Source organism: Bos grunniens, chromosome 22 (genome assembly GCF_055505025.1).
Source record: "Bos grunniens cultivar Pamir isolate PY7600 chromosome 22, Bosgru_T2T1.0, whole genome shotgun sequence".
NCBI classification, from domain to species: Eukaryota; Metazoa; Chordata; class Mammalia; order Artiodactyla; family Bovidae; genus Bos; species Bos grunniens.
Genome location: NC_141186.1, coordinates 59778544 through 59797069, shown reverse-complemented (window position 1 = coordinate 59797069; position 18526 = coordinate 59778544). Strand labels below are relative to the sequence as shown.

Sequence of the window (18526 nt, the reverse complement as noted above, 5' to 3'; positions counted from 1 at the left end):
TGGCGGGGCGAGCCGCGGGCCCCGCGCTGCCGCCGGCCGCCGACAGAGGGCAGGAGCGGCCCGCGCCTCCGAGGCCGGCGCTGAGGCGGCTGGCGGGGACACCTGAACGCTTGGCCGGCCGGCCGGGGTGCCTGCAGGGCCCGCACCCCCCAACCTCCAGGCTTAGTGTGGAAAGCGAACACAGGCCACCTCGGCCAGCAGTGTTTACACGGGTCACCTGTTGAACCAGCACTCACTCTTTTGGACACACGAGGTTAAACAAAACCTGAATGTCAGCCTCACTTTCTTTAAACTTGGCTGTTTGGGGCTCAAGCTCCACGCAGGCTGACGATGCTGTGTGCAGACGGGCGTGTGCCTCACGCCCCGGACCCCAGTGATCCTCCCCGCGAGGCGCGCCCCCACCACGACCCCCAGTCACAGCTGGGGCTCCGAGAGGGGACAGGCGTGCTCGGGGCCGCCCCCTGCCTGGTGCAAACACGCATGTCCTGTGCATGGGGCACGTGTGCAAGAGATGGACGGACCAGGGCCCAGACACACCCACAGGCCTGGCCAGCACCCTCATGCACACCCCACACACCCACAGCTGTGCGCCCAGGTCCCCTGAAGGCCCGAGCCCCACCTGGACGGCTGTGGGGGTCCTGTTGTTGCCCGGCAGGCCCGAGAGGGTCGCGGTCCCCCGGTCACCCCAGGCCCGGACAGGGGCGCCTGGCCGCCAGCGCAGGTGGGTCTGGGACGCCACCCTCTGCGGGGAGTGGGAGCGAGTGGCCTTCACCCAGCCCCGCGGGCCCTTCCTCCCGGCCACACAGCATTTGCATAGCGCTCCCCAAGCCCGCAGATCACATTACATGGAGACCCGATGATAATCTTTGTTGAAATAATATTTAACACATGCTGCACTTTTAATTAACTATCTGAATAATCTCAAATTAATACCAGAGCTTTAAAAATAAGTTTTCATTTTCGCGTTTGGTAACGTAATAGCGGTCCGGGCGGCCCGCTTCCTCCTTTGATTTAATTAAAAGCCCTTTTGTCCGTCCCTTGTCACTTCAGAAACGGACAAAAGCTCCCGAGGTGGGCAGCCCGGGCCCCCGACTCAGGGCCCAGTGCCGGGGGCACGGCCGGGAGTGCCATGCGGTGTGGCCGTGCGTCACACACGTTCACGCGGAGGGAGGGGCCTGGTCACAGACACACGCATGGAGACTGCACACTGCTTCTACCCTTCCACGAGTGTGCCAGGCCGCACAGCCACTCCCTGCGCCAGCCCCGAAGGGGGACGGCTGGCTGGTCACCCGCCGGGCAATCGGGGTGACGCTCAGGCCGGCTGGGGCTGGGGGTTCCTGGTTGGCATTCCGGGTCTGGGTCCCAGGCCGCAGCTGCCGGCCAGTCGGCTCCCCGTGTGTGCGTGGGTCTCCGTGTCACGCGGTCTCTCTGTGTCCAGGCTCGACGCTTCAGAAGCGGCCAGGTGGGCACCTCCAGGGGCGCACAGCGGACGCACCCCCCACCCAAGGCCGGATTCCTGGGTGGGGGAGCTGCAGAAATCCCATTTGCTCAGGGGCTGGGGGTCAGAAACAGCTCCTGCGTGGAGTTAGGTGGGTAGGAGAAGGGCCCATCCCTCAGGGCCCATCTGAAAATGGGGCATCTCCTCAGGTGCAAGCTTCTCCTCCGGCCAGCAGACGTGGAGGGCTGCGTGCAAGCTGAGTGGTGCCTGGACCGGGCAGTGCTGTGAGAGGCCCCTGCCCTCAGCGGGCCCCATCAGAATGTGCTGCTGTGGGCGGGAAGCCAGGCATGGCCAAGGGGGAGGACGAGGTGGGTGGGCGCCTCCCCAGTGGGAGGGTCAGAGGGGGCCCCCGGGGCTGCAGTGCCCGACACCAGGGTCCAGCCTCCCTCCTGGGCACCGGGCCTGGGACCTGGAGCGTGACCAGCAGGGCCCGGCCTGGGAACCGGCTGCCCTGGGGTCCAGCTCTCCTCCCCGACACCAACCAGTCCCTTCCGGCTGAGGCGGACTGGCCAGCCCTGGTCAGCAGGGCCCGGCAGACTCCTGCCTCCAGGGCTGCCTGCAAGGCCGGAGAGCCCGCTCCTACCCACCTGCCCCTGGCTGGGGAGGATTGGCCTGGCCACTCCAGGCACCTCACCCCCACCATCTCACACTCATACACACACACACACACACACACACACACACACTCCCACACACTCCCACCCATAGTCACAAGTCACCCAGGACCACACACAAGTGAGCACACGGGTACCCAGTCAGCCTGCGGCCCACAGGGAGAAGTGACCACCATGGGCTGGGCTCCAGGAGCCCGCCAGCCTGGGGAGGCTGCATACAGGCCGGGGGCACCCTCATCCCAAGTTCCCACTGGGTGCTGGCGGCCCTGCGTGACCCAGGAACCAGCACGGGTCTCAGGCAGGGCGGGCGGGGGTCCCAGTTCACATGGGGGAGTGGAGAGCCAGGTGAGCTGCTCAAGGTCACACAGGGGGTCTCGAGCAAGCCTGCATAAGTGGCCAGCCCCTGCGGCCCCTCTACTCCTGAAGGCAGTGTGGCCGGACCAGGAGCGAGGCGGGCGGGAGACCCTGGCACTGACCCCCCAGTGCCGGCCTGGAAGACTCGGGAGCCGGGGAGCTGGGGCTGAAGTGGAAGAGGCTCCCCCAGCCTGCAGAGGTGGTCACAGAGCAGACACTCTGAGGCCTGACCCTTGTGCTGCCCAACGCAGCTCCTGCTGAGGTCTGCTGGGGTTGGGGGGCACGGGTGTGAGCCCCAAGCTCCGAGAAGTGCCCAGAACCAGGGGCGCTGCGGGCCAGCCCCTCACTCACTCATTCGGTCAGTCACCAGGTATGCACCCAGTGCCCGCGGGGCAGGCGCTGTCCTGGACAGGTGTGGCGAGCCTGACCCGGGCCCTGCCCTCCCAGGAATGCCATTCCACTGGGAAGGGACAGCATACATCAAAGAGATGGAGCGCGATGGCAGATAATCAGGGCGGGCTTCTCTGAGGAGGGGTCATTTGGACCGAAACCTGCCTTGGCAACAAGAATGAGGCGGCCAAGGAATGGCTCTTGGGAGAGGATTCCAGGCAGTGGGACTGCAAGGGCGAGGGCCCAGGAGGGGGGCCCGGGCAGGGCGGGGGTCTGCCGGCCGGCCTGGGAGCAGCCTGGTGGTCTGAGCACCCAGTGTGGCCAGAGGTTCCAATTCGCCAAGAAAAACTGGCGATCTGGGTTTTGACACAAAACCTCGATTTTTTAAAAATAGCCACAACCAGTTGTACTTTCCCTGAAACTGTTCTGAGGGCCAAAAACAGCCGGTGGTCCTCTAGTTCAAGCGCCCCCTCGGAAGTGAACAGCGAAATGTTTGGACTGTAGCCCCAGGCTCCTCTGTCCAGGGGAGTCTTCCTGATCCAGGGATCGAACTTGAGTCTCTCGCGTTGCAGGCAGATTCTTTACCATCTGAGCCGCCAGGGAAGCTGGGGCCTGGGCTCGGGTCCTGCCTCCCAGACTTGCTGCTGTGTGAGCCTGTGCAGGTCGCCCGCTCTCCCTGCGCCTCAGCGCATCCACCTGGAAAGGGGCCGCCTGGAGGACCCGTGCCGTAAGGTACATCCAGCAGCCGACTGCTGGACGCCTCCGTGTGCCCGAGTCAGTGGTACAGTAGGGGTCGTAGTGGCGGATGAGAGAGTGTCCACCCTGGTGCCTTACCCTCCACAAGGAGCAGGAAAGGAATGAGTGAGTGGCCACCACACAGGACTGCCGTGTGTCCAGAAGGCCGAGGAGAGAGAATGGACCAAGAGGCAAACAGGCATCAGGTGGAGTGACCCAGCAGGGCAAAGGGCAGGGCAAAGGGCAGTGCAAAGGTCCTGGGGCCTGGCCGCTCCAGGAATAACCAGGCTGAAGTGGGAGGATTTGGGGCAGGGTGGGAGGGAGATGAGCCCTTTGGGGGCTGTGGGGGCTTCAGCTTTTCCCCTGAGTCAGGTGAGCCAGGGGAGGTGTGGAGCTGGGCACAGGTGAGGTTGCCTGGGGTCCACAGGAGCCTCCTGGCTGCTGCTAGGGCCGCAGGTGGGGGCCCAGGAAGGCGGTCCAGGCAGGGGTGAGGGGCCGACCAGGCCGCAGTGGGGCTGGGAGGACGGTGAAGGTCCCCCGGCAGAGGGAGGGGGCAGAGAGACGCTTGGGCTTGGTCCAGGCCCCTGGAGGCCGGGATGGAGAGGCGAAGAGAGCTGGTTCCCGGCTTCGGGGCTGCAGCAGGGGCCCACTGGGACACGACCTCCAACGTCCCGCCCGGCATGGACGTGGACGCGCGGGTGGGGGGGCGCGAGTGTAGACGGCAGTGGAGGGGCGGCGGTGGGGGGGCGACGCCCGACCTGACGGCCTCGGCGGCTGGGGCCTGCGGGCCTCCCCTCCCCCACGCCACCTGCGGGGTCGGGCCGACCGGCCTTTGTCCCGCCCCGCGCAGCGCCCCCCGAGCAAACACAGCTGAGCGCCGGGCTCGCGTGCCGCCCCGCCCCGGCTCGGCGGGCCCCAGCTCCGGGCGGGCGGGCGGCGGGCGCGGGGCGGCGGCTTAGCGGGCAGCTGCGGCCGCGGGCTGGTGGGCGGCCTGCCGCTCCCACCGGCGCCGCGCTTTGTCATGCAGATGCCCGCTGGCGGCGCGCGCCCGCTCCCCAGCTGACCCGGGCGGCCGGGCGGCCCCAGACCCGCTTGATCGTCCGCCGGAACCGGATCTGCCTGGTGCTGGGCAGCCCGGGCCGGGGGCGGGCGTCTCTGGGCCTGTCTCCTCGCGTTCCCGGCAGAAGACCCCCGAGTCGTCCCTGCGCGGTGGGAGCACATTTGGGGACCAGCCCCCATCCCTCCCGCGGACGGCCCTCCTCCGCCTTCCCTGTGCACTGCGGCCCGCCCCGCCCCCGCCTCAGTCTTCCCATCTGTGCTTTGAGGGTAGGTGGCCAGGTGACCAGGATGAGCGCGTGGCCTCGGGCCGCGGAGGCTGATGACTCCGACCGCAGCCCCAGCTTGGCCTGGGGACACGCCCACTTTCCCCGGAGCCAGAGGCACCAGGAGAGAGGTGATCAAATGGAAAGTTATTTACTGCCCGGTGTCAGGAGTCAGGCCCGAGGCCAGGCCGGGAGCAGGAACATTCCTGGGTGGGATCAGGCGCTGAGCCGCCCGGGTGCTCGGGGTCACTGCGTCCGCCCTGTAGCCCCAGCCGATGCTGTCCTGGGATTCATGCCAGAAGCTGCAGAAATGACCACCACGCATGGGCCTGGTGCTCGGGGTCTGGGACCCTCCACCAGAGGAGTCGGTCCTCTTGGGCAGCCCAGCCGGGCAGTGGGCAGGGACCCCTCCCAGGGGCACCCCTGAGGGCACCCCAACGGCACCCGGTTTGTCAATCCCAATCACGCGGGTAGTTCCGAGGAAGCTCTGGTCCAGAGAGTTCACTCCTAGGACTTCATCTTCAAAGGGTGAAGTGTGTGTGCCCTCTGCCGCCTGTGAACTTGGGCACGGACCTCTGTGTCCTGTCTGGAGGCGGGAACATCGGCAGGCCACCCTCCAAGGCTGCCTGAGGAGGGCGAAGACCCTGCAAGTCGGGGGGCCTGATGTGACCAACAAACGGAGATGAGATCCCTCCCAGGGTGCCTCGGGTGTGTCCAGCCCCACTCCACCCTCCTGCACCCAATCTCTGATGGCTGGGAGAGGGGCATAGGTCCCAGCCCAGACTCCCCCTTGCCTGTCACAGGAGAGGGTTGGGGAGGCCAGGCCGGGCGGCCCACACCTCCACCCCAGGCCCCCACCCTCTGCTCAGGCTGGCGGAGAGACCCTGGAAGGTGGGGGGCTCTCCTGAACACACCTTCAGGGAGGGGCCTCCATGCCCAGATCCGGTTTCTGGCAGGACTGGTTAGTCTAGGTGGCCCTGATGGATGGCTGAGATAAGGCATGTGCAGGTCGGCTGGGCTAAGAAGGGGGTGGCCCAGACCCCACCCACTCAAGGGTGGCTTGGGGTCTGGGCCAGTTTTGTCCCAGCTTCTGGCACCAGCCTTGAGGGGCCACACAGGAGCCCTGTCTGAACCCCTTCCCTGCCTGCCATGAGAGTGGCACACGAAACGGTGACCCTGGGGAGGGGGCTCCTGGCCCACAGTCACCCAGGCGAGGCCCGCTGCAGCTGAGGGCTGTCCAGGCACATGGCAAGCTTCTGGCGCCAAGAGCCAGGCAGACTGAGGTTGCCCGGGAGCGAGGTTGTTCGGGACCCCCGGTCTCAGCAGGGCCCAGGCCTGGCTGCGTCTCGGGCCTCCTGCTGTTTCTGACGTCACCACGCCTGCGAGAGTCCCTTCATTTGATCCTCTGCTCTGCTTCCCGTGTCACCCCTCTCCTGCCAGGACCCTGACCCGCAGACCTCTGGGGCCCCGAAGCCCAGGGAACAGCTGTGGTGCCCGCACTTCAGGGCCCGGAGCCCCATGGGGATGGCCACAGAGGAGCCCTTAGTCCCCCGGACAGGGCTTCCCTCAGCTCAGCACGGGCCTTGGGCAAGGCGGCCCTCAGATCTGCCTGGAAAATGGGTTTTGCGTGCAGGACGGAGTCGTGGGAAGTGGTCCCGGGGAACAGGGGCAGCCTGGGGTGGGGAACAAGGCCAGGCAAGGGGGAAAGCGAGCTGGAGGAGGAGCTGCTGCTCCGTGGTCAGTGGGCTACGGACCCCGGGGAGGCCAGCTGAGAAACCTCGAGGGGTGTGCTGAGGCCCGTCCACCCGGAGACGAGCGGGGCGTGGCTGTAGCCCTCACCCCATCAGGCAAGGCTCGTCCGTCTGCCTGCAGCGCTCGTGCACACAGGGGCTCAGCAGGTCCTGCAGGCGTCCTCAAGCTAGGTCAGAGCAGCTCTTGGGCAAGGAAGGGCGACCTGGGCCATCAGACGGGTCTGCGGGACGGTCTCCACGGCGCTGCTGGCGCGTGGCAACACCGGCACGCTGCCCGATGCACACGCCCGCACCCCCGTCTGCCCTGGGGCAGCCTTTTCTCACTTTCAAGTCCGGGGCAAATGAACCCAGGTCTCCCCGCATCCTGTCTGTCCCCCGTGGCCCCCCCGCCCCCCGCCGGCTCAGTTTCCGTGATGACCGGTCAAAACCTCTCTTCCTCTAGACGGCAGTCCCCTCACAGGTGAGAATGAACTCTGCTCGTCACAGAGTCGACATAACGCGGCGCCCTGCCCGTGGCGCAGCGGGTGTGCAAACCCATCCTCCCTAAGTGAGTGCGGCGAGTCTGTGGTGGTGGCGATGGCACTGGGGGTGACTGCTCACCCCACTCCTGACCTTTCTCCTGAGCCCAAGCTCATGGCTGCCTGTCACGCATGTCACACTCAACAGGCCCCCAGGACCCCCTGGTTCCCCCTGCCGAGCCGTCCTCCCATCTCAGAGCAGACAGGGCCCTCGGAGGTGACCCAGGCCTTCCCATAGCTGCTGTCCCTTCAGCAGAAGCCGCCGCCTCGGGGCCTGGGCGTGTGCCCCCTGCAGGGAGCACTCAACCCACACCTCCCTCACCTCTGCCAGGAAGAGCAGGCTTGCAAGGCTGAGCCCAGGGCAGAGGGCTTAGAGCCGCGGAGCCCGCAGGAAGCAGAGTCTGCAAGGCAAGGACTCCAGGTGACCCTCGGGGGTCTGGGTGGGCAGCCGGGAGGCCAGAGGGACCAGCGCTTGGCAGGGGCCTGGCACAGGGCAGGCCTGGGGAGGGTGACGTCACGTCCTCGTTCAGCACAAGTCGCGAGCAGCTTCCGTGGCTCCGGGCTGCAGCCCAGGACAGAGTTAGACAGCAGGCAGGGCCAACCCTGGGTCAGGCAGCACCCAGGCTCCTGAGCCAGCCGGCCCGCCGGAAGGATACCCAGCAGCGGGATTCGTGGCTGAGAGATGCTGGCCTGGCTCACGGAGACCCACAGACACTCGCAGGCAGGGTGATGTTGCCAGCCAGCCGTGCCCAGCCAGCAACTGGCAGGCAATCGATAAGCTTAATTAATAATTAACTTTTTAATTAAATATCAATTTAAAACAAGTATGGGAATCAGTCTCTTGCAATTAACGCTCTTGCTCTGCTTTCAGTAAGGGGCTGGACGGGAGATCCGGGCTCTGGGGCCAGGGGGGCAGGGTGGGCACGCGGGATCCCGCAGTGCAGGGAAGGGGCCCAGGCGGCCCACCCGGCCCCTCCTGGAGCCACGGGGGCCCCGGGACACCCGCTCTGTCTCCTCCAGCCGCAGGGAAAGTGCTCAGCCCTGCGGTCACCGCCGCGCTGGGCACACTGGACACAGAGCAGGACCCAGCCCTGCCTTCAAGGAGCCGGCCTCTTGAAAGTCGAGGGGGAGACACTCAGCAACCTGCGAGTGGCTGGTTCCCAGGATCCCAAGGAAGGAGAAACCGGGGGCCTGGGAGGACGGCTGGAAGGACACGGTGGGTGCGGGCGCAGCCTGGCCGGAGGTGGGGGTTGGGGCGGGCAGGCGTCTGCAGGTCTGGGGCGGCCCGGGGCCGCCTGGCGTCTGCAGCGGAAAGTAGCTGGTACATACCTCTGCTGCCACCCCGGAACCCCACGACCCCAGGGGTTTCCTGAGCGGCGGCTCGGGTGACCGCAGGCATAACCACGGCGCCTGGGGGCTCAAGCGGCCGGTGGTGCAGGTTCCTGCTTGGGGGGGTTGGTGACAGCACGGTGTGGTTGGCGGGCAGGGCCACCCCGGGCAGGCGCTCAGGCTCCCGGGCCCCACGGCGCCCCCCGGGTCCTCAGGACACTCCTGGTGGCCGCTGAGGGCATCCAGACCTGCAGTCCTGATGCAGAGGTGCACAGTAAGGGAGGGTCTGCAGGAGGTCCGCGCAGGGAGCAGGGTGCCGGGGCTCCCCCCACACAGCAGGTTCCTGGGGAGGGGCCCCTGTCGAGGGGCAGAGGCCCAGGAGGGGGCGGGCCGGGCCTTACTGTGCGGGTCAGGGGGCGGGCTGCCCCGGGACAGGCCCATCCGAGGCCAGGTCTCAGCCGGGACGGCACGCGGGCAGGCAGGCAGCAGAGCCCCACGACTTGTCCCTGCGCCCCCAAGGCCAGGACCCTGGGAAGGCGGGCCAGCATCTGTTGACAAGCTGCCGTGGGGCTCCTTCCTGGGCTGTAAGAGCGCAGGGCGGTCGGGAGGCGGGGTGCCATGCGGCGGACGGGCATGCAGTGGGTGCTCGGCAGCTCCCCACCGCCAGCTGCAGCGGGAGGCCATCCCTGACGACAGGAGTCGTGATGACGCGACTGTCCTAGAGGCCAGACCAAGGGCGCTGGCCGCTGCTCTGCACCGAGCTTGGGCCCCTGCCTGGCCAGGGAGGGACCCTGGGGTCTGTGGCCCTTTTGTGGCAGAGGGGGCAGACCAGGGAGGCCTGAACACACCCAGCTCTTCCCAGGGCAGCGCAGAGCGGGCTGCAGCGGGGGCCACGCTGGGGCTGGAGCTGGGCTCAGCCGGGCTCTGGACGGGGTGGTCTCTGCCCCACCAGCCCTACCCCGAGCCGCTGCCCCCGGTACTGCCTCGTCTCTCCCGCCTGGGCACCCTCAAGCTTCTCCCCTGGCTCCAAGGCCCTGCTCCTTGAGGGTCTCTGGGTCCCCCCTCATCCCCACCGTCCTGCCCGCCCCTGCCTGCCGACGGAGCCCCCTCCCGCCCACTCCAGTGCCCTTATCTGGGTCCAGCCCCTGCGCGATTGCTGGGAGCCCATCCCCATGACAACGGGGCAGATGGCGGCTGCGATTAGCTGCTCTCCCTCCCGCCACAGCTCAATCCGTCTTTGAAATTAAATCAGCTGCGATAACATCGACTGGCCAGGGGAGGGGGGCAGGCAGGAGGCTGCCCGGGCCGCACCCACCCCACCCCAGGCCTGGGTGCAGGGCGAGAGGAGCAGGAGGGGGGTAGACGGGCTCCCAGTACAGATAGGCGACCTCATCCACGTCTCTCGGTCTCCGAGCCTTAGTTTCCCCATCTGTAAAATGGGGGCAAGTGGCCGTCCCTATTTTGGGGGTTCAGTGAGAGTCTCTGGGGAGAGTGTACAGGAGGAGCCCTGGGGGGTCTGCTGCTGCTGCTGCTGCTAAGTCGCTTCAGTTGTGTCCAACTCTGTGCAACCCCACAGACGGCAGCCCACCAGGCTCCCCCGTCCCTGGGATTCTCCAGGCAAGAACACTGGAGTGGGTTGCCATTTCCTTTTCCAATGCATGAAAGTGAAAGTGAAGTCGCTCAGTTGTGTCCCACTCTTAGCGACCCCATGGACTGCAGCCTACCAGGCTCCTCCGCCCATGGGATTTTCCAGGCAAGAGTGCTGGAGTGGGGTGCCATCGCCTTCTCCACTGGGGGGCTCAGTAGGGCTGAAAACATGGCCCGTTCCCATCCATGGAGAAGCCAGAGCCCTGGGGGAGAACCCGGGCCATCAGGGTCCCAGGTGGCCTCAGACTACACGTGGTCGGAGGCTGCAGACCTGCCCTGCGAGCCTGGTGCGTCCCTCCCCAGGGCTTTGCTGCCCTCGCTCATAAAGGCTCCAGCGTCACTGAACCTGGTGCCCGAGGGGCAATGCTGAGACCCCGTCATGTCCACCCAGCAGTAGCGGACAGTCAGGGGCCCAGAGGAATGTGGGGACCCAGGAGAGACGTGTGGGAGAGGGGGTGTGAGGTCTCCCTGAGGGTGTGGTGGCAGGAGAGGCCTGGGTAGAGCAGGGTGTTTCAGGAACCGGGTCGGTCTGTGCAAAAGTCCCATTTCAGGAAGGGGGGCTGCAGGGAGGGGAGGGTGGGGAGGTGAGCGGGGACCCAGGGGCGGCGGGGAGACAGAGGCCCGGGAGGAGGGTTCCTGGCATGGCATGGCCCGCGCTGAGGTCTTGGGGCAGGAGTCCCCCTGGTGAGTGTGCAGGAGCGGGAGGAGACCACAGGGGCTGGAGCACAGGGTGTGCCGGGGAGCCAGGGAGGTCGTGGGGGCCTCCGTGGCCACCCCGAGGACCTGACTTTCCCTTTGAGTGTCTCACGAACCTCTCAGGTTTTCACAAGAGCCTTCCGGCTGCGGGGATGACAGTGGTATGAAGGGAGGAGGCTGGGGCAGTGTCTGGATGAGCCACGAGCAGACGTGGGCCCCGTGCGGGGGTGAGCATGGGAGGGCCTCGCTATCTCCTCCTCAGGACCTTTGCACGGGCCGCGCCGTGCCCGGAACCCTCCCCCCAGGCCCCTCTCCGCCTGCCTCCCGCGAGTCTGTCTGGCCTTCAGCTCGGCCGTCTGTCAGATGGGGCTCCAGGCCAAGAAGAGGATGCAGAGAGGGGCTTAGGATCAGAGAGGGGCTGAGGGTGTGCAGCCCACTGAGCTGGGTCTGGCCGCTGCCTGGCTCCATCCACTCGAAGGGACTGGAACAGGAGACCACTCCAACAGGCCTATGAGTCGGGGGAGACACCAAGGCGAGGTCCATGGGATGTCTGTGAACGCCCGTGCCTTGCGACCACCCAGCCCCGGGACCCTGCGCCCGCCGGTGGGCTGCTGGCCCGTAATTGGATTTGCCAGGCAGCTGTCAGGGCTAAGCAGGCCCACTTGATGCAGCCACGCTCAGCCGGTAATTGGTGAAGTTAGCAGGTCGGCGGGGGCAGAGGTCGGGTGGTTAATGCTGTCGTGGGGGCTTTGATGAAGTCAGCCCTGCTGCAGGGCTGGGAGCCGCGGTGCGACCCTCTGTGTGCCATGGGGCTCCGCTGCCCCTCGCCTAACTCGGTTAGGGGGCCTCCAGCTGCCGGCCCGGCCCCGGGGCTCTGCAGGGCTGGACCCAGGAGGCCTGAGCCTGCAGGGGCAGCAGGTCAGCTGCTGTGTGCTCCTGCCCAGGGCCCTGCAGCACCCGAGGGGACTCGCGGGCCCCTAGGGATCTTGGGGTGCTGCCCTGTGGCGGGGATGGGGGGGACAAGGGCCGGGCCGCCAGGATCTCAGGGCGAGGCCTGATATCTTCATGCTGAAGCCAGCAGTGCACCCCGCCCCCGCGGCCGGCGGCGGACCTAACCAGTGGTGGTTAGGGGCCCCAGGCCGTGGGCTGGGCAGGCGGGCGGCCGTCATGACCCTCACGACCCCGACAACGCGCGCGCACGGACGCAGGCACGCATGCAAGGGCGCGGGCACGGACACGCGCGCACGGACACGGACATGCGCGCACGGACACGCACACACGCACGCACGCACGGACATGCACGCACGGACGCGGGCACGCACGCACGGGCGCCGGCACGGAGACGTGCGCACGGACACACACGCACAGACCTGCACTCACGGACACGCACGCATGGACCCGAACGGACACGCATGCACAGACACGCAAGGACACGCACGCAGGCGCAGGAGGTGCCAGCCAGGAGGCCGCTCGGTGCCCTGGTGAGGTCAGCGTGCGCCGGATGCCGGACCCATCCCCTGGCCTCTGCCGTCCGCCCCGCCGGCTCCCCAAGCGAACCACCGCGCCCAAAGCTCACTTAGCTCGTTTATTGAGCACCGCCGGGCGGCGGGCACGGGCGGCGCCTACTTGCTGTCCACGCGTTTGAGCTGCTCCTTGCCGTTGATGGTCACCGACGTGAGCTGCCCGTCCTCCTCCACCTCCACGCGCTCCTGCCCGTTCTCCACGATGCGCTTGGTGGTGACCTTGTGGCCGTTGACGATCTCGGTGGACGACATCACCGATTTGAACCCGGAGCCGCCCGAGCCGGAGCCGCCGAAGGACGTGGACGAGAAGGTGGTCCGGCCGGCGCCCCCGCGGCCCAGGCTGTCAAAGGCCGAGAAGGCCTCCATGAAGGCGGGGAACTCGCCGAAGCCGGCCGAGAAGGCCCCGCGCAGCCCGTGGCCCCGGGCCCCGCGCTCGCTGCCGAAGGGCGCATCCCAGAAGTCGAAGGAGAAGGGGTCCAGGCCGCCGAAGAACTCACGGAAGATGTCCTCCGGGTTGCGGAAGGTGTAGCCGCCGCCGAAGGGGCTGCCGTGCGGGGAGCCGGTCCCGCCGAGCCGCCAGCCGTCGCAGCCCGCGCGGTCGTACAGCGAGCGCTTCTTGGAGTCGGACAGGACCTCGTAGGCCTCGGACACCTGCTTGAACTTCTTCTCGGCCTCCTCCTTGTTGTCAGGGTTCTTGTCGGGGTGCCAGCGCAGGGCCAGCTTGCGGTAGGCCTTCTTGATGTCCTCCGGGGAGGCGCTGGCCTGCACCCCGAGCACTTGGTAGTAGTTAGCCATGCCGAGGGCCGGGGCGCGGCGGCGGGGAGACGCGGGCCCGGGGCCCGGGTGGCCGGTGGGTGGGGGCACCAGTGGCAAGTGCGGGTCGCTCAGCGGGGGCCTGGCTGGACTCGGGCTCCGGGGCGGCTCTGCCCGGCCGACTACCCTTTCATAGTACCAGCGCAGGGGGACGGGTGGGCGCCTCGCTGGAGGGGCGGGGGGAGGGAAGGCAGTGCCGCTGGGGGCCCCCCTCGGCCACAAGGCCCCCCGCAGAGCCGCCCGGCCCTTTGTGACATCGGGCCTGGGCGGGGCAGAGCCCGGTCCCTGCAGTCCGGGGCCTGGTACACGGGCCGGCCCTGCGCAGGAGGCCACGCCTGGGGGTCCACACTCGGAGCTCAGGCTGCTGGAGCCGCCAGGGCTGAACCCCAGGGGCTGAGACAGGACCAGCCTCCGGAGGTGGGCCCCGGGGTCTGTGCTGGAGGTCAGGGAGGGGCGTGAGGCCCCCCGGGGTGCAAGTGGACTGAGCCCAGAGGCTGGGTGGGGTCGGGACTGGAGCTCCTTCTGCTGGAGCTGCGTGGGCCTCTCAGGTCGTCTGAGACGAGCCCCGTGGAGGCAGGGGTGTGTGTCAGCATCTCAGACCGCGCTTGGCTGACAGCACACGTTCTTTGAATGAATGAGGCTCAGAGACTTGTGGCATCAGACTCAAGGTCACACAGCAGGTGGGAGAGGGAGGGAGGTGCTGGGGCGCGGTGGAGGGCACCCTGGAAGGGGCGTTCCGCTCAATACCTGTGGGAAGGGCAGGCCAGGGAGCGCGGTGGGTCGAACAGTGGCCCCATCCCAGCCGCAGAGCCTGTGGATGTGTTCGTATTACTATTGGGGAAGGGCGTTTCTTCGTATGCAATTAGAGCTCACCCTAGATTGCCTGGGCAGGTCTGAAATGCACAGCAGGAGTCCTTGGGAAAGAGAGAGACGCACTGAGAGCAAAGGGGGGGCAGAGAACACAGCAAGGCCCACCGGCCTTCCCTGGGACGGTGCTGGGGGAGCAGCCCCCGCCCGCCCTGAGGGAGAGCGGCCTCCGGCCCGTGCTGTCTGTGGCACTTTGTAGGAAGTGAGGAACCCGCGGTGCCCGGGGGCCGTCCCTGTGTCTTTGTTCTTGTTCTGACGCTGGGCGCATTCAGAAGCAGCATTAACAAGCGCGTTAAACACACCGGTTCCCGTGCACCTCACCCCCTCCAGGTGAGACGGAGGCACCCACCCCGGGGAGTCAGTGGGCCCACCGAGAGCTAGTGGGACAGCGTCTCCCCGCGCCCATGTCTGGTCTGCACCCCTTACTGGTCCCCCCTCGATGGGTCCTCTTCCCTTGATGCTCACGGGTGCTGGGCTCCCAGCACCTTGTGGGGACAGCATGTTCTAATCAACCCCAGATGCTGGGGGGGCGGCTGAAAGCAGACAGTGGGGACCCTGGAGTGACAAGCGCTGTCTCATCACACTCCTTGCCTAGAGGACGGCTCACTCTCTGTCCCCAGCCCACCCACCCACGCGCTCGGCAGTGGAGTAACCCGGCTGGACGCACGTACAGGCAGTTCCGTAGGTGGGATGCTCGGTGTCTGTCGCTGCACTGGGAGCCTGTTCTCGGCAGGCTTGTCCGCTGGGGCTGAGGGAAGGTGCCCACAGGAGGTGCCTGGTGGCAGAGGCAGTGGCCAGAGCCTCCCCCATGTCGCAGAGGCTTAGGACTGATGCTTGGCCCTCTCCTGCTTTACGCGTCAGTACCCCCGGGACAGCTGCTGGGGCTGCAAGACACATCCTTTCGTCCTGGAGCCTAGACTGAAGGGTCTCCGGGGGAGAGAGCGAGAGCTGGCAGACACTGGGGACCCTCCCACAGCCCCTCCTGGGATGTCTCGAAAGTCAGTCTTGCCCACAGCACACAGGCAAAGCTGTTTTCAACAGAGTAGGGAATGGCGATCCTTCAGGACGGGTCCACGCGTTTCCGACGGCACCGTGAGCGGTGCGGTCCATGCAGAGGGCAGAGGGCAGTGCCCTGTGGTGGATGAGGCGGCCGTGGTCCTGGGGGAGGAGGGGCTGGCCTTGCTCCTGCTGGGGACAGCAATGGTGATGGCGGCTCGTGGCAGGAGCAGTCGGGGTGCTGGCGGGGATGGGGGCGCAGGGGGGAGCGGCGCTGAGTGGGAGCTCCGAGAGCGATGGTGACAGCCCTGCAGACCGCAGTCCCGCCGGCCGGCGCTCACGCAGGGACCACTGCGCTGCTCCGTGGTCTCCATCGCACCCTGGAGAGCCCCTTATGGCTGGAGTCTGCAGGGGCCTGAGGTGTGGAGGAGAAGGAGGCAGGAGCAGGCAGAGGGCAGCCCGGAGGTTTGCAGCAGCTTTGGTGACCCTCCCAGAGGCCGTGCTTCGGGGCAGCGGGCTGAGGTGCTTAGGGCGCGCGCGCCAGATTGTCCCGGGGCTCGAGCAGCTGCCAGGTGACCCTCGAGAGCCGCTGCTTTGGAGCCGCAGACCGCGGTCATTGGCGACTGGCTTCCCTGGGCTCTATGCCCCGTGTTGGCTGGCAGCTGTGACCTCGGGTGCCACGTGTTCATGCCTGTTACACGGTCGGCAACTGTCTACCCCGTGGCAGTGGCTCGGGTGAAGGGGGTGGTGGCCGTGGAAACGGGGGCGACGCGGGAGGGGTGGGGCGAAGGGCGTGGTCACGGTGCAGAAACGGTGGCCACGGTAACCGCCGCTTGCTAAGGTTGGGATGCTGGTGGCGATGCAGGGAGGGGGAGAAGTGTGCGGATGGTCACGGCAGTGCAGACATGGGCTGGGGTGGTGGCGACAGACAGGGCGCGGCAGGTGGAAGAGGCGGGGGTGCCACCGGCGGGCACGGGGCAAGGGGCTGGCGAGGCGAGTGGCGTCAGAGGCGGCGGCGGCAAAGGCGCTGGTGGGGTGAAGGTGACGACCCCGCTGCGAGGGTGGTGCCGGTGGGGCGGGAGGAGCAGGCGCGCGTGCTGGCCTGTCGCCCTGGTGATGGTAACAGGGGTATGAACTTGGTGGAAGCCCGGGCCCCGTAACAGACGGTCGGCACAGCGTGGAGCGGTCACAGCGAGGTCGGGCATGGGACCCAGGGTGCTGAAACCCTGGGGCATCCCGCAGACACAACCCTGGCCCAGGCCCCCTCTCTGCATCCTGCCTGGGGCTCCCCTGGCCTCCACTGGCCTCCCGCGGAGGAACCTCCTCTGATGCTGATGCTGCCCGAGCCCCTCAGCGGGCTCTCTGCTCTGCTCTCCCCCAGGTCCTGGGCTGGCCCGAGGCCCCCAGAGTGGGCGGGTGGGTGGAGGCCATGGGGAAGGAGACAGGCTGGAGGCCGTGGGGAGTGGGGCACAGTGCAGGAGGTGCGGGGGTGGGAAAGGGGGGGCGGGGCTGGGCGAGGAGCCCACAGGGCGAGGGTGGAGGGCGGCCGGGGACCGTGGCAGCGCCCGTGGGGACGGCCGCACGCAGAGGGGCTCCCTTCTGTGCAGAGAGCTCCCCTTCTGCCGGCTTGGACTGGCATCCTCTGAGGCCCAGGAGCCGGAAGTGTCTGTGGAGATGGTGGGAGCGGCGGGCCCAGGCCCCTCTGCAGACCCGCCAAGGCTCAGGGCTGAGCCAACATTGGCTGGCCGGCCCCCACCCTCCTCTCTGCCTGGACCGCCCGTGGGTGGCGAGGCTTCTCTGTGCAGGGCTTCCTGCTCCCTGGGGAGCCCCTGGTCTCCCTGGTCTCAGGCCCACCCAGAGCCCCGGCCCACGGCGAGAAACAGGCCTTTGGGTGACCAGGCGCTGGCCGGCAGAGTCCAACCCCGTGCCAGGACACCCAGAGAGGGCAGGGCACACCCAAGGTCACACAGCGGCCCCAGGGCAAGCTGTGGGGGGGCGGCCAGGCAGCCAGTTGGTATTCTCGGCGGCCAGAGGCCCCTCTCTGTCTCTGTAATTAATGGAGTGGCTTTTTAAAAGGATTCTAATCACCCCCGATCCTATCTGCTTATCACTAGCGTCCCTAATTAGATGATCCTGGCAGTCACTCGGTTAATTCCCCCAGCCCCGTGCAGCCCTGCCCGGCCGGGGGCAGCCCCCCCAGCGCCCCCTGCCCCCCGCCCGGCCAGATGGGCAGCTCAGGCCTTGTCTCCCCTCAGGGCCCCGGTGCACTAAGTGCATTACCTCCAGGATGGATGGGCGGCAGCCCTGGGCGAGAGTGCAGGGACTGAGCGACGGAAGGCGACGGGTGGACGCACGGACGGGCGGGGAAGCTGCGCGCTCGGCCCATTGGGCCAGACAGCCGCTGTCTGCCCGCTGTGCGTTCTCGAGGAGGTCACTGCTCCTCTCTGGGCCTCGGTCTCCTCTGTCAAACGGGGGCAGAATAGCATCTTCCCCGTCGGGTTGCTGAGAGGACAGCTTCGGACAGCAGAGGAGCCGGCCACCATAGGGTGATGACGGAAGCATGGGAGAGGGGCGAGGTCAGGGTGGGCGGGTGGAAGGACTGGACAGATGAACGAAGGCGGAGGGGTGGACGGGCGGTCCGAGGAGTCGTGGGTGAGTGGTGGAGGGACGAACAGGCTGGTGGCTGGGAGCAGGGCCGCCAGGAGGGCGAGGGCGTGGGGGCGGCCTGTCCCCCCAGACGCCCCAGGACGGCCTCCATACAGACGAGGCTCGGACTTGCCGGCCCTCCCCTGGACCTCCAGGGGAGCGTCCCGCCAGTGACACGTGCCCACCGGGTCTCTGCGTCCTCACCCTCATCCCCACCCAGGTTACACCCCTGGGGTGGGCCACGTGGTCTCTGGAGGCTCAGCTCCAGCCTCCAGTGGGCGATTACAGCCTGAGAGAAGGCGTCACATGTGGGACCACCCCCCAAGTTCCAAGGTGTGCCAGCCTCCAGGGAAGCTGCCCTCCCCTCCCCGCCCCGCCTGCAGCAGCCCTGGGAAGGCTCTGATCCCAGTTCCCGCAGCTGGTTCCAGGCATCTAGGAGAATCCAGCCCTGGGAAGGCTCTGATCCCCGTTCCCGCAGCTGGTTCCAGGCATCTAGGAGAATCCAACCCCCAGAAGCTCCCCCAGCACCCATGAGCCTCTGCAGCTTCCACACTGTGCGATTTCCTAGGTCTTTTTGGGAAAAGCATAGAACAAAGAAGCCTGAAGCCTGCACACACGTGCACACGTTCACACCCTCCATCTACCCACCCACTTATCTACCCATCCTCCTCTGCATCATCCACCCACCATCCAGGTCCCTATCCACCCATCCTCCCACTCATCCCTCCATCTATCCATCACTCACCCAGTTATCCATCCTCCCACCCACAAATCCATCCATCCATCCATCTACCTCTCACCCGCCCACCCACTTACCCATCCATCCA

The 18526-nt window shown here is 67.2% G+C and overlaps 1 protein-coding gene across 1 annotated transcript; it reads right to left on the bottom strand.

Annotated features, from left to right (window-relative positions):
• Positions 1 to 12425: 12425 nt before the first annotated feature.
• On the bottom strand, positions 12426 to 13411 carry DNAJB8 (DnaJ heat shock protein family (Hsp40) member B8). The gene has a single exon (XM_086368828.1). The coding sequence runs from the start codon at positions 13170 to 13172 to the stop codon at positions 12477 to 12479; it is 696 nt and encodes a 231-aa protein (XP_086224954.1). The 5' UTR covers positions 13173 to 13411; the 3' UTR covers positions 12426 to 12476.
• Between the last annotated feature and the right edge of the window lie 5115 nt (positions 13412 to 18526).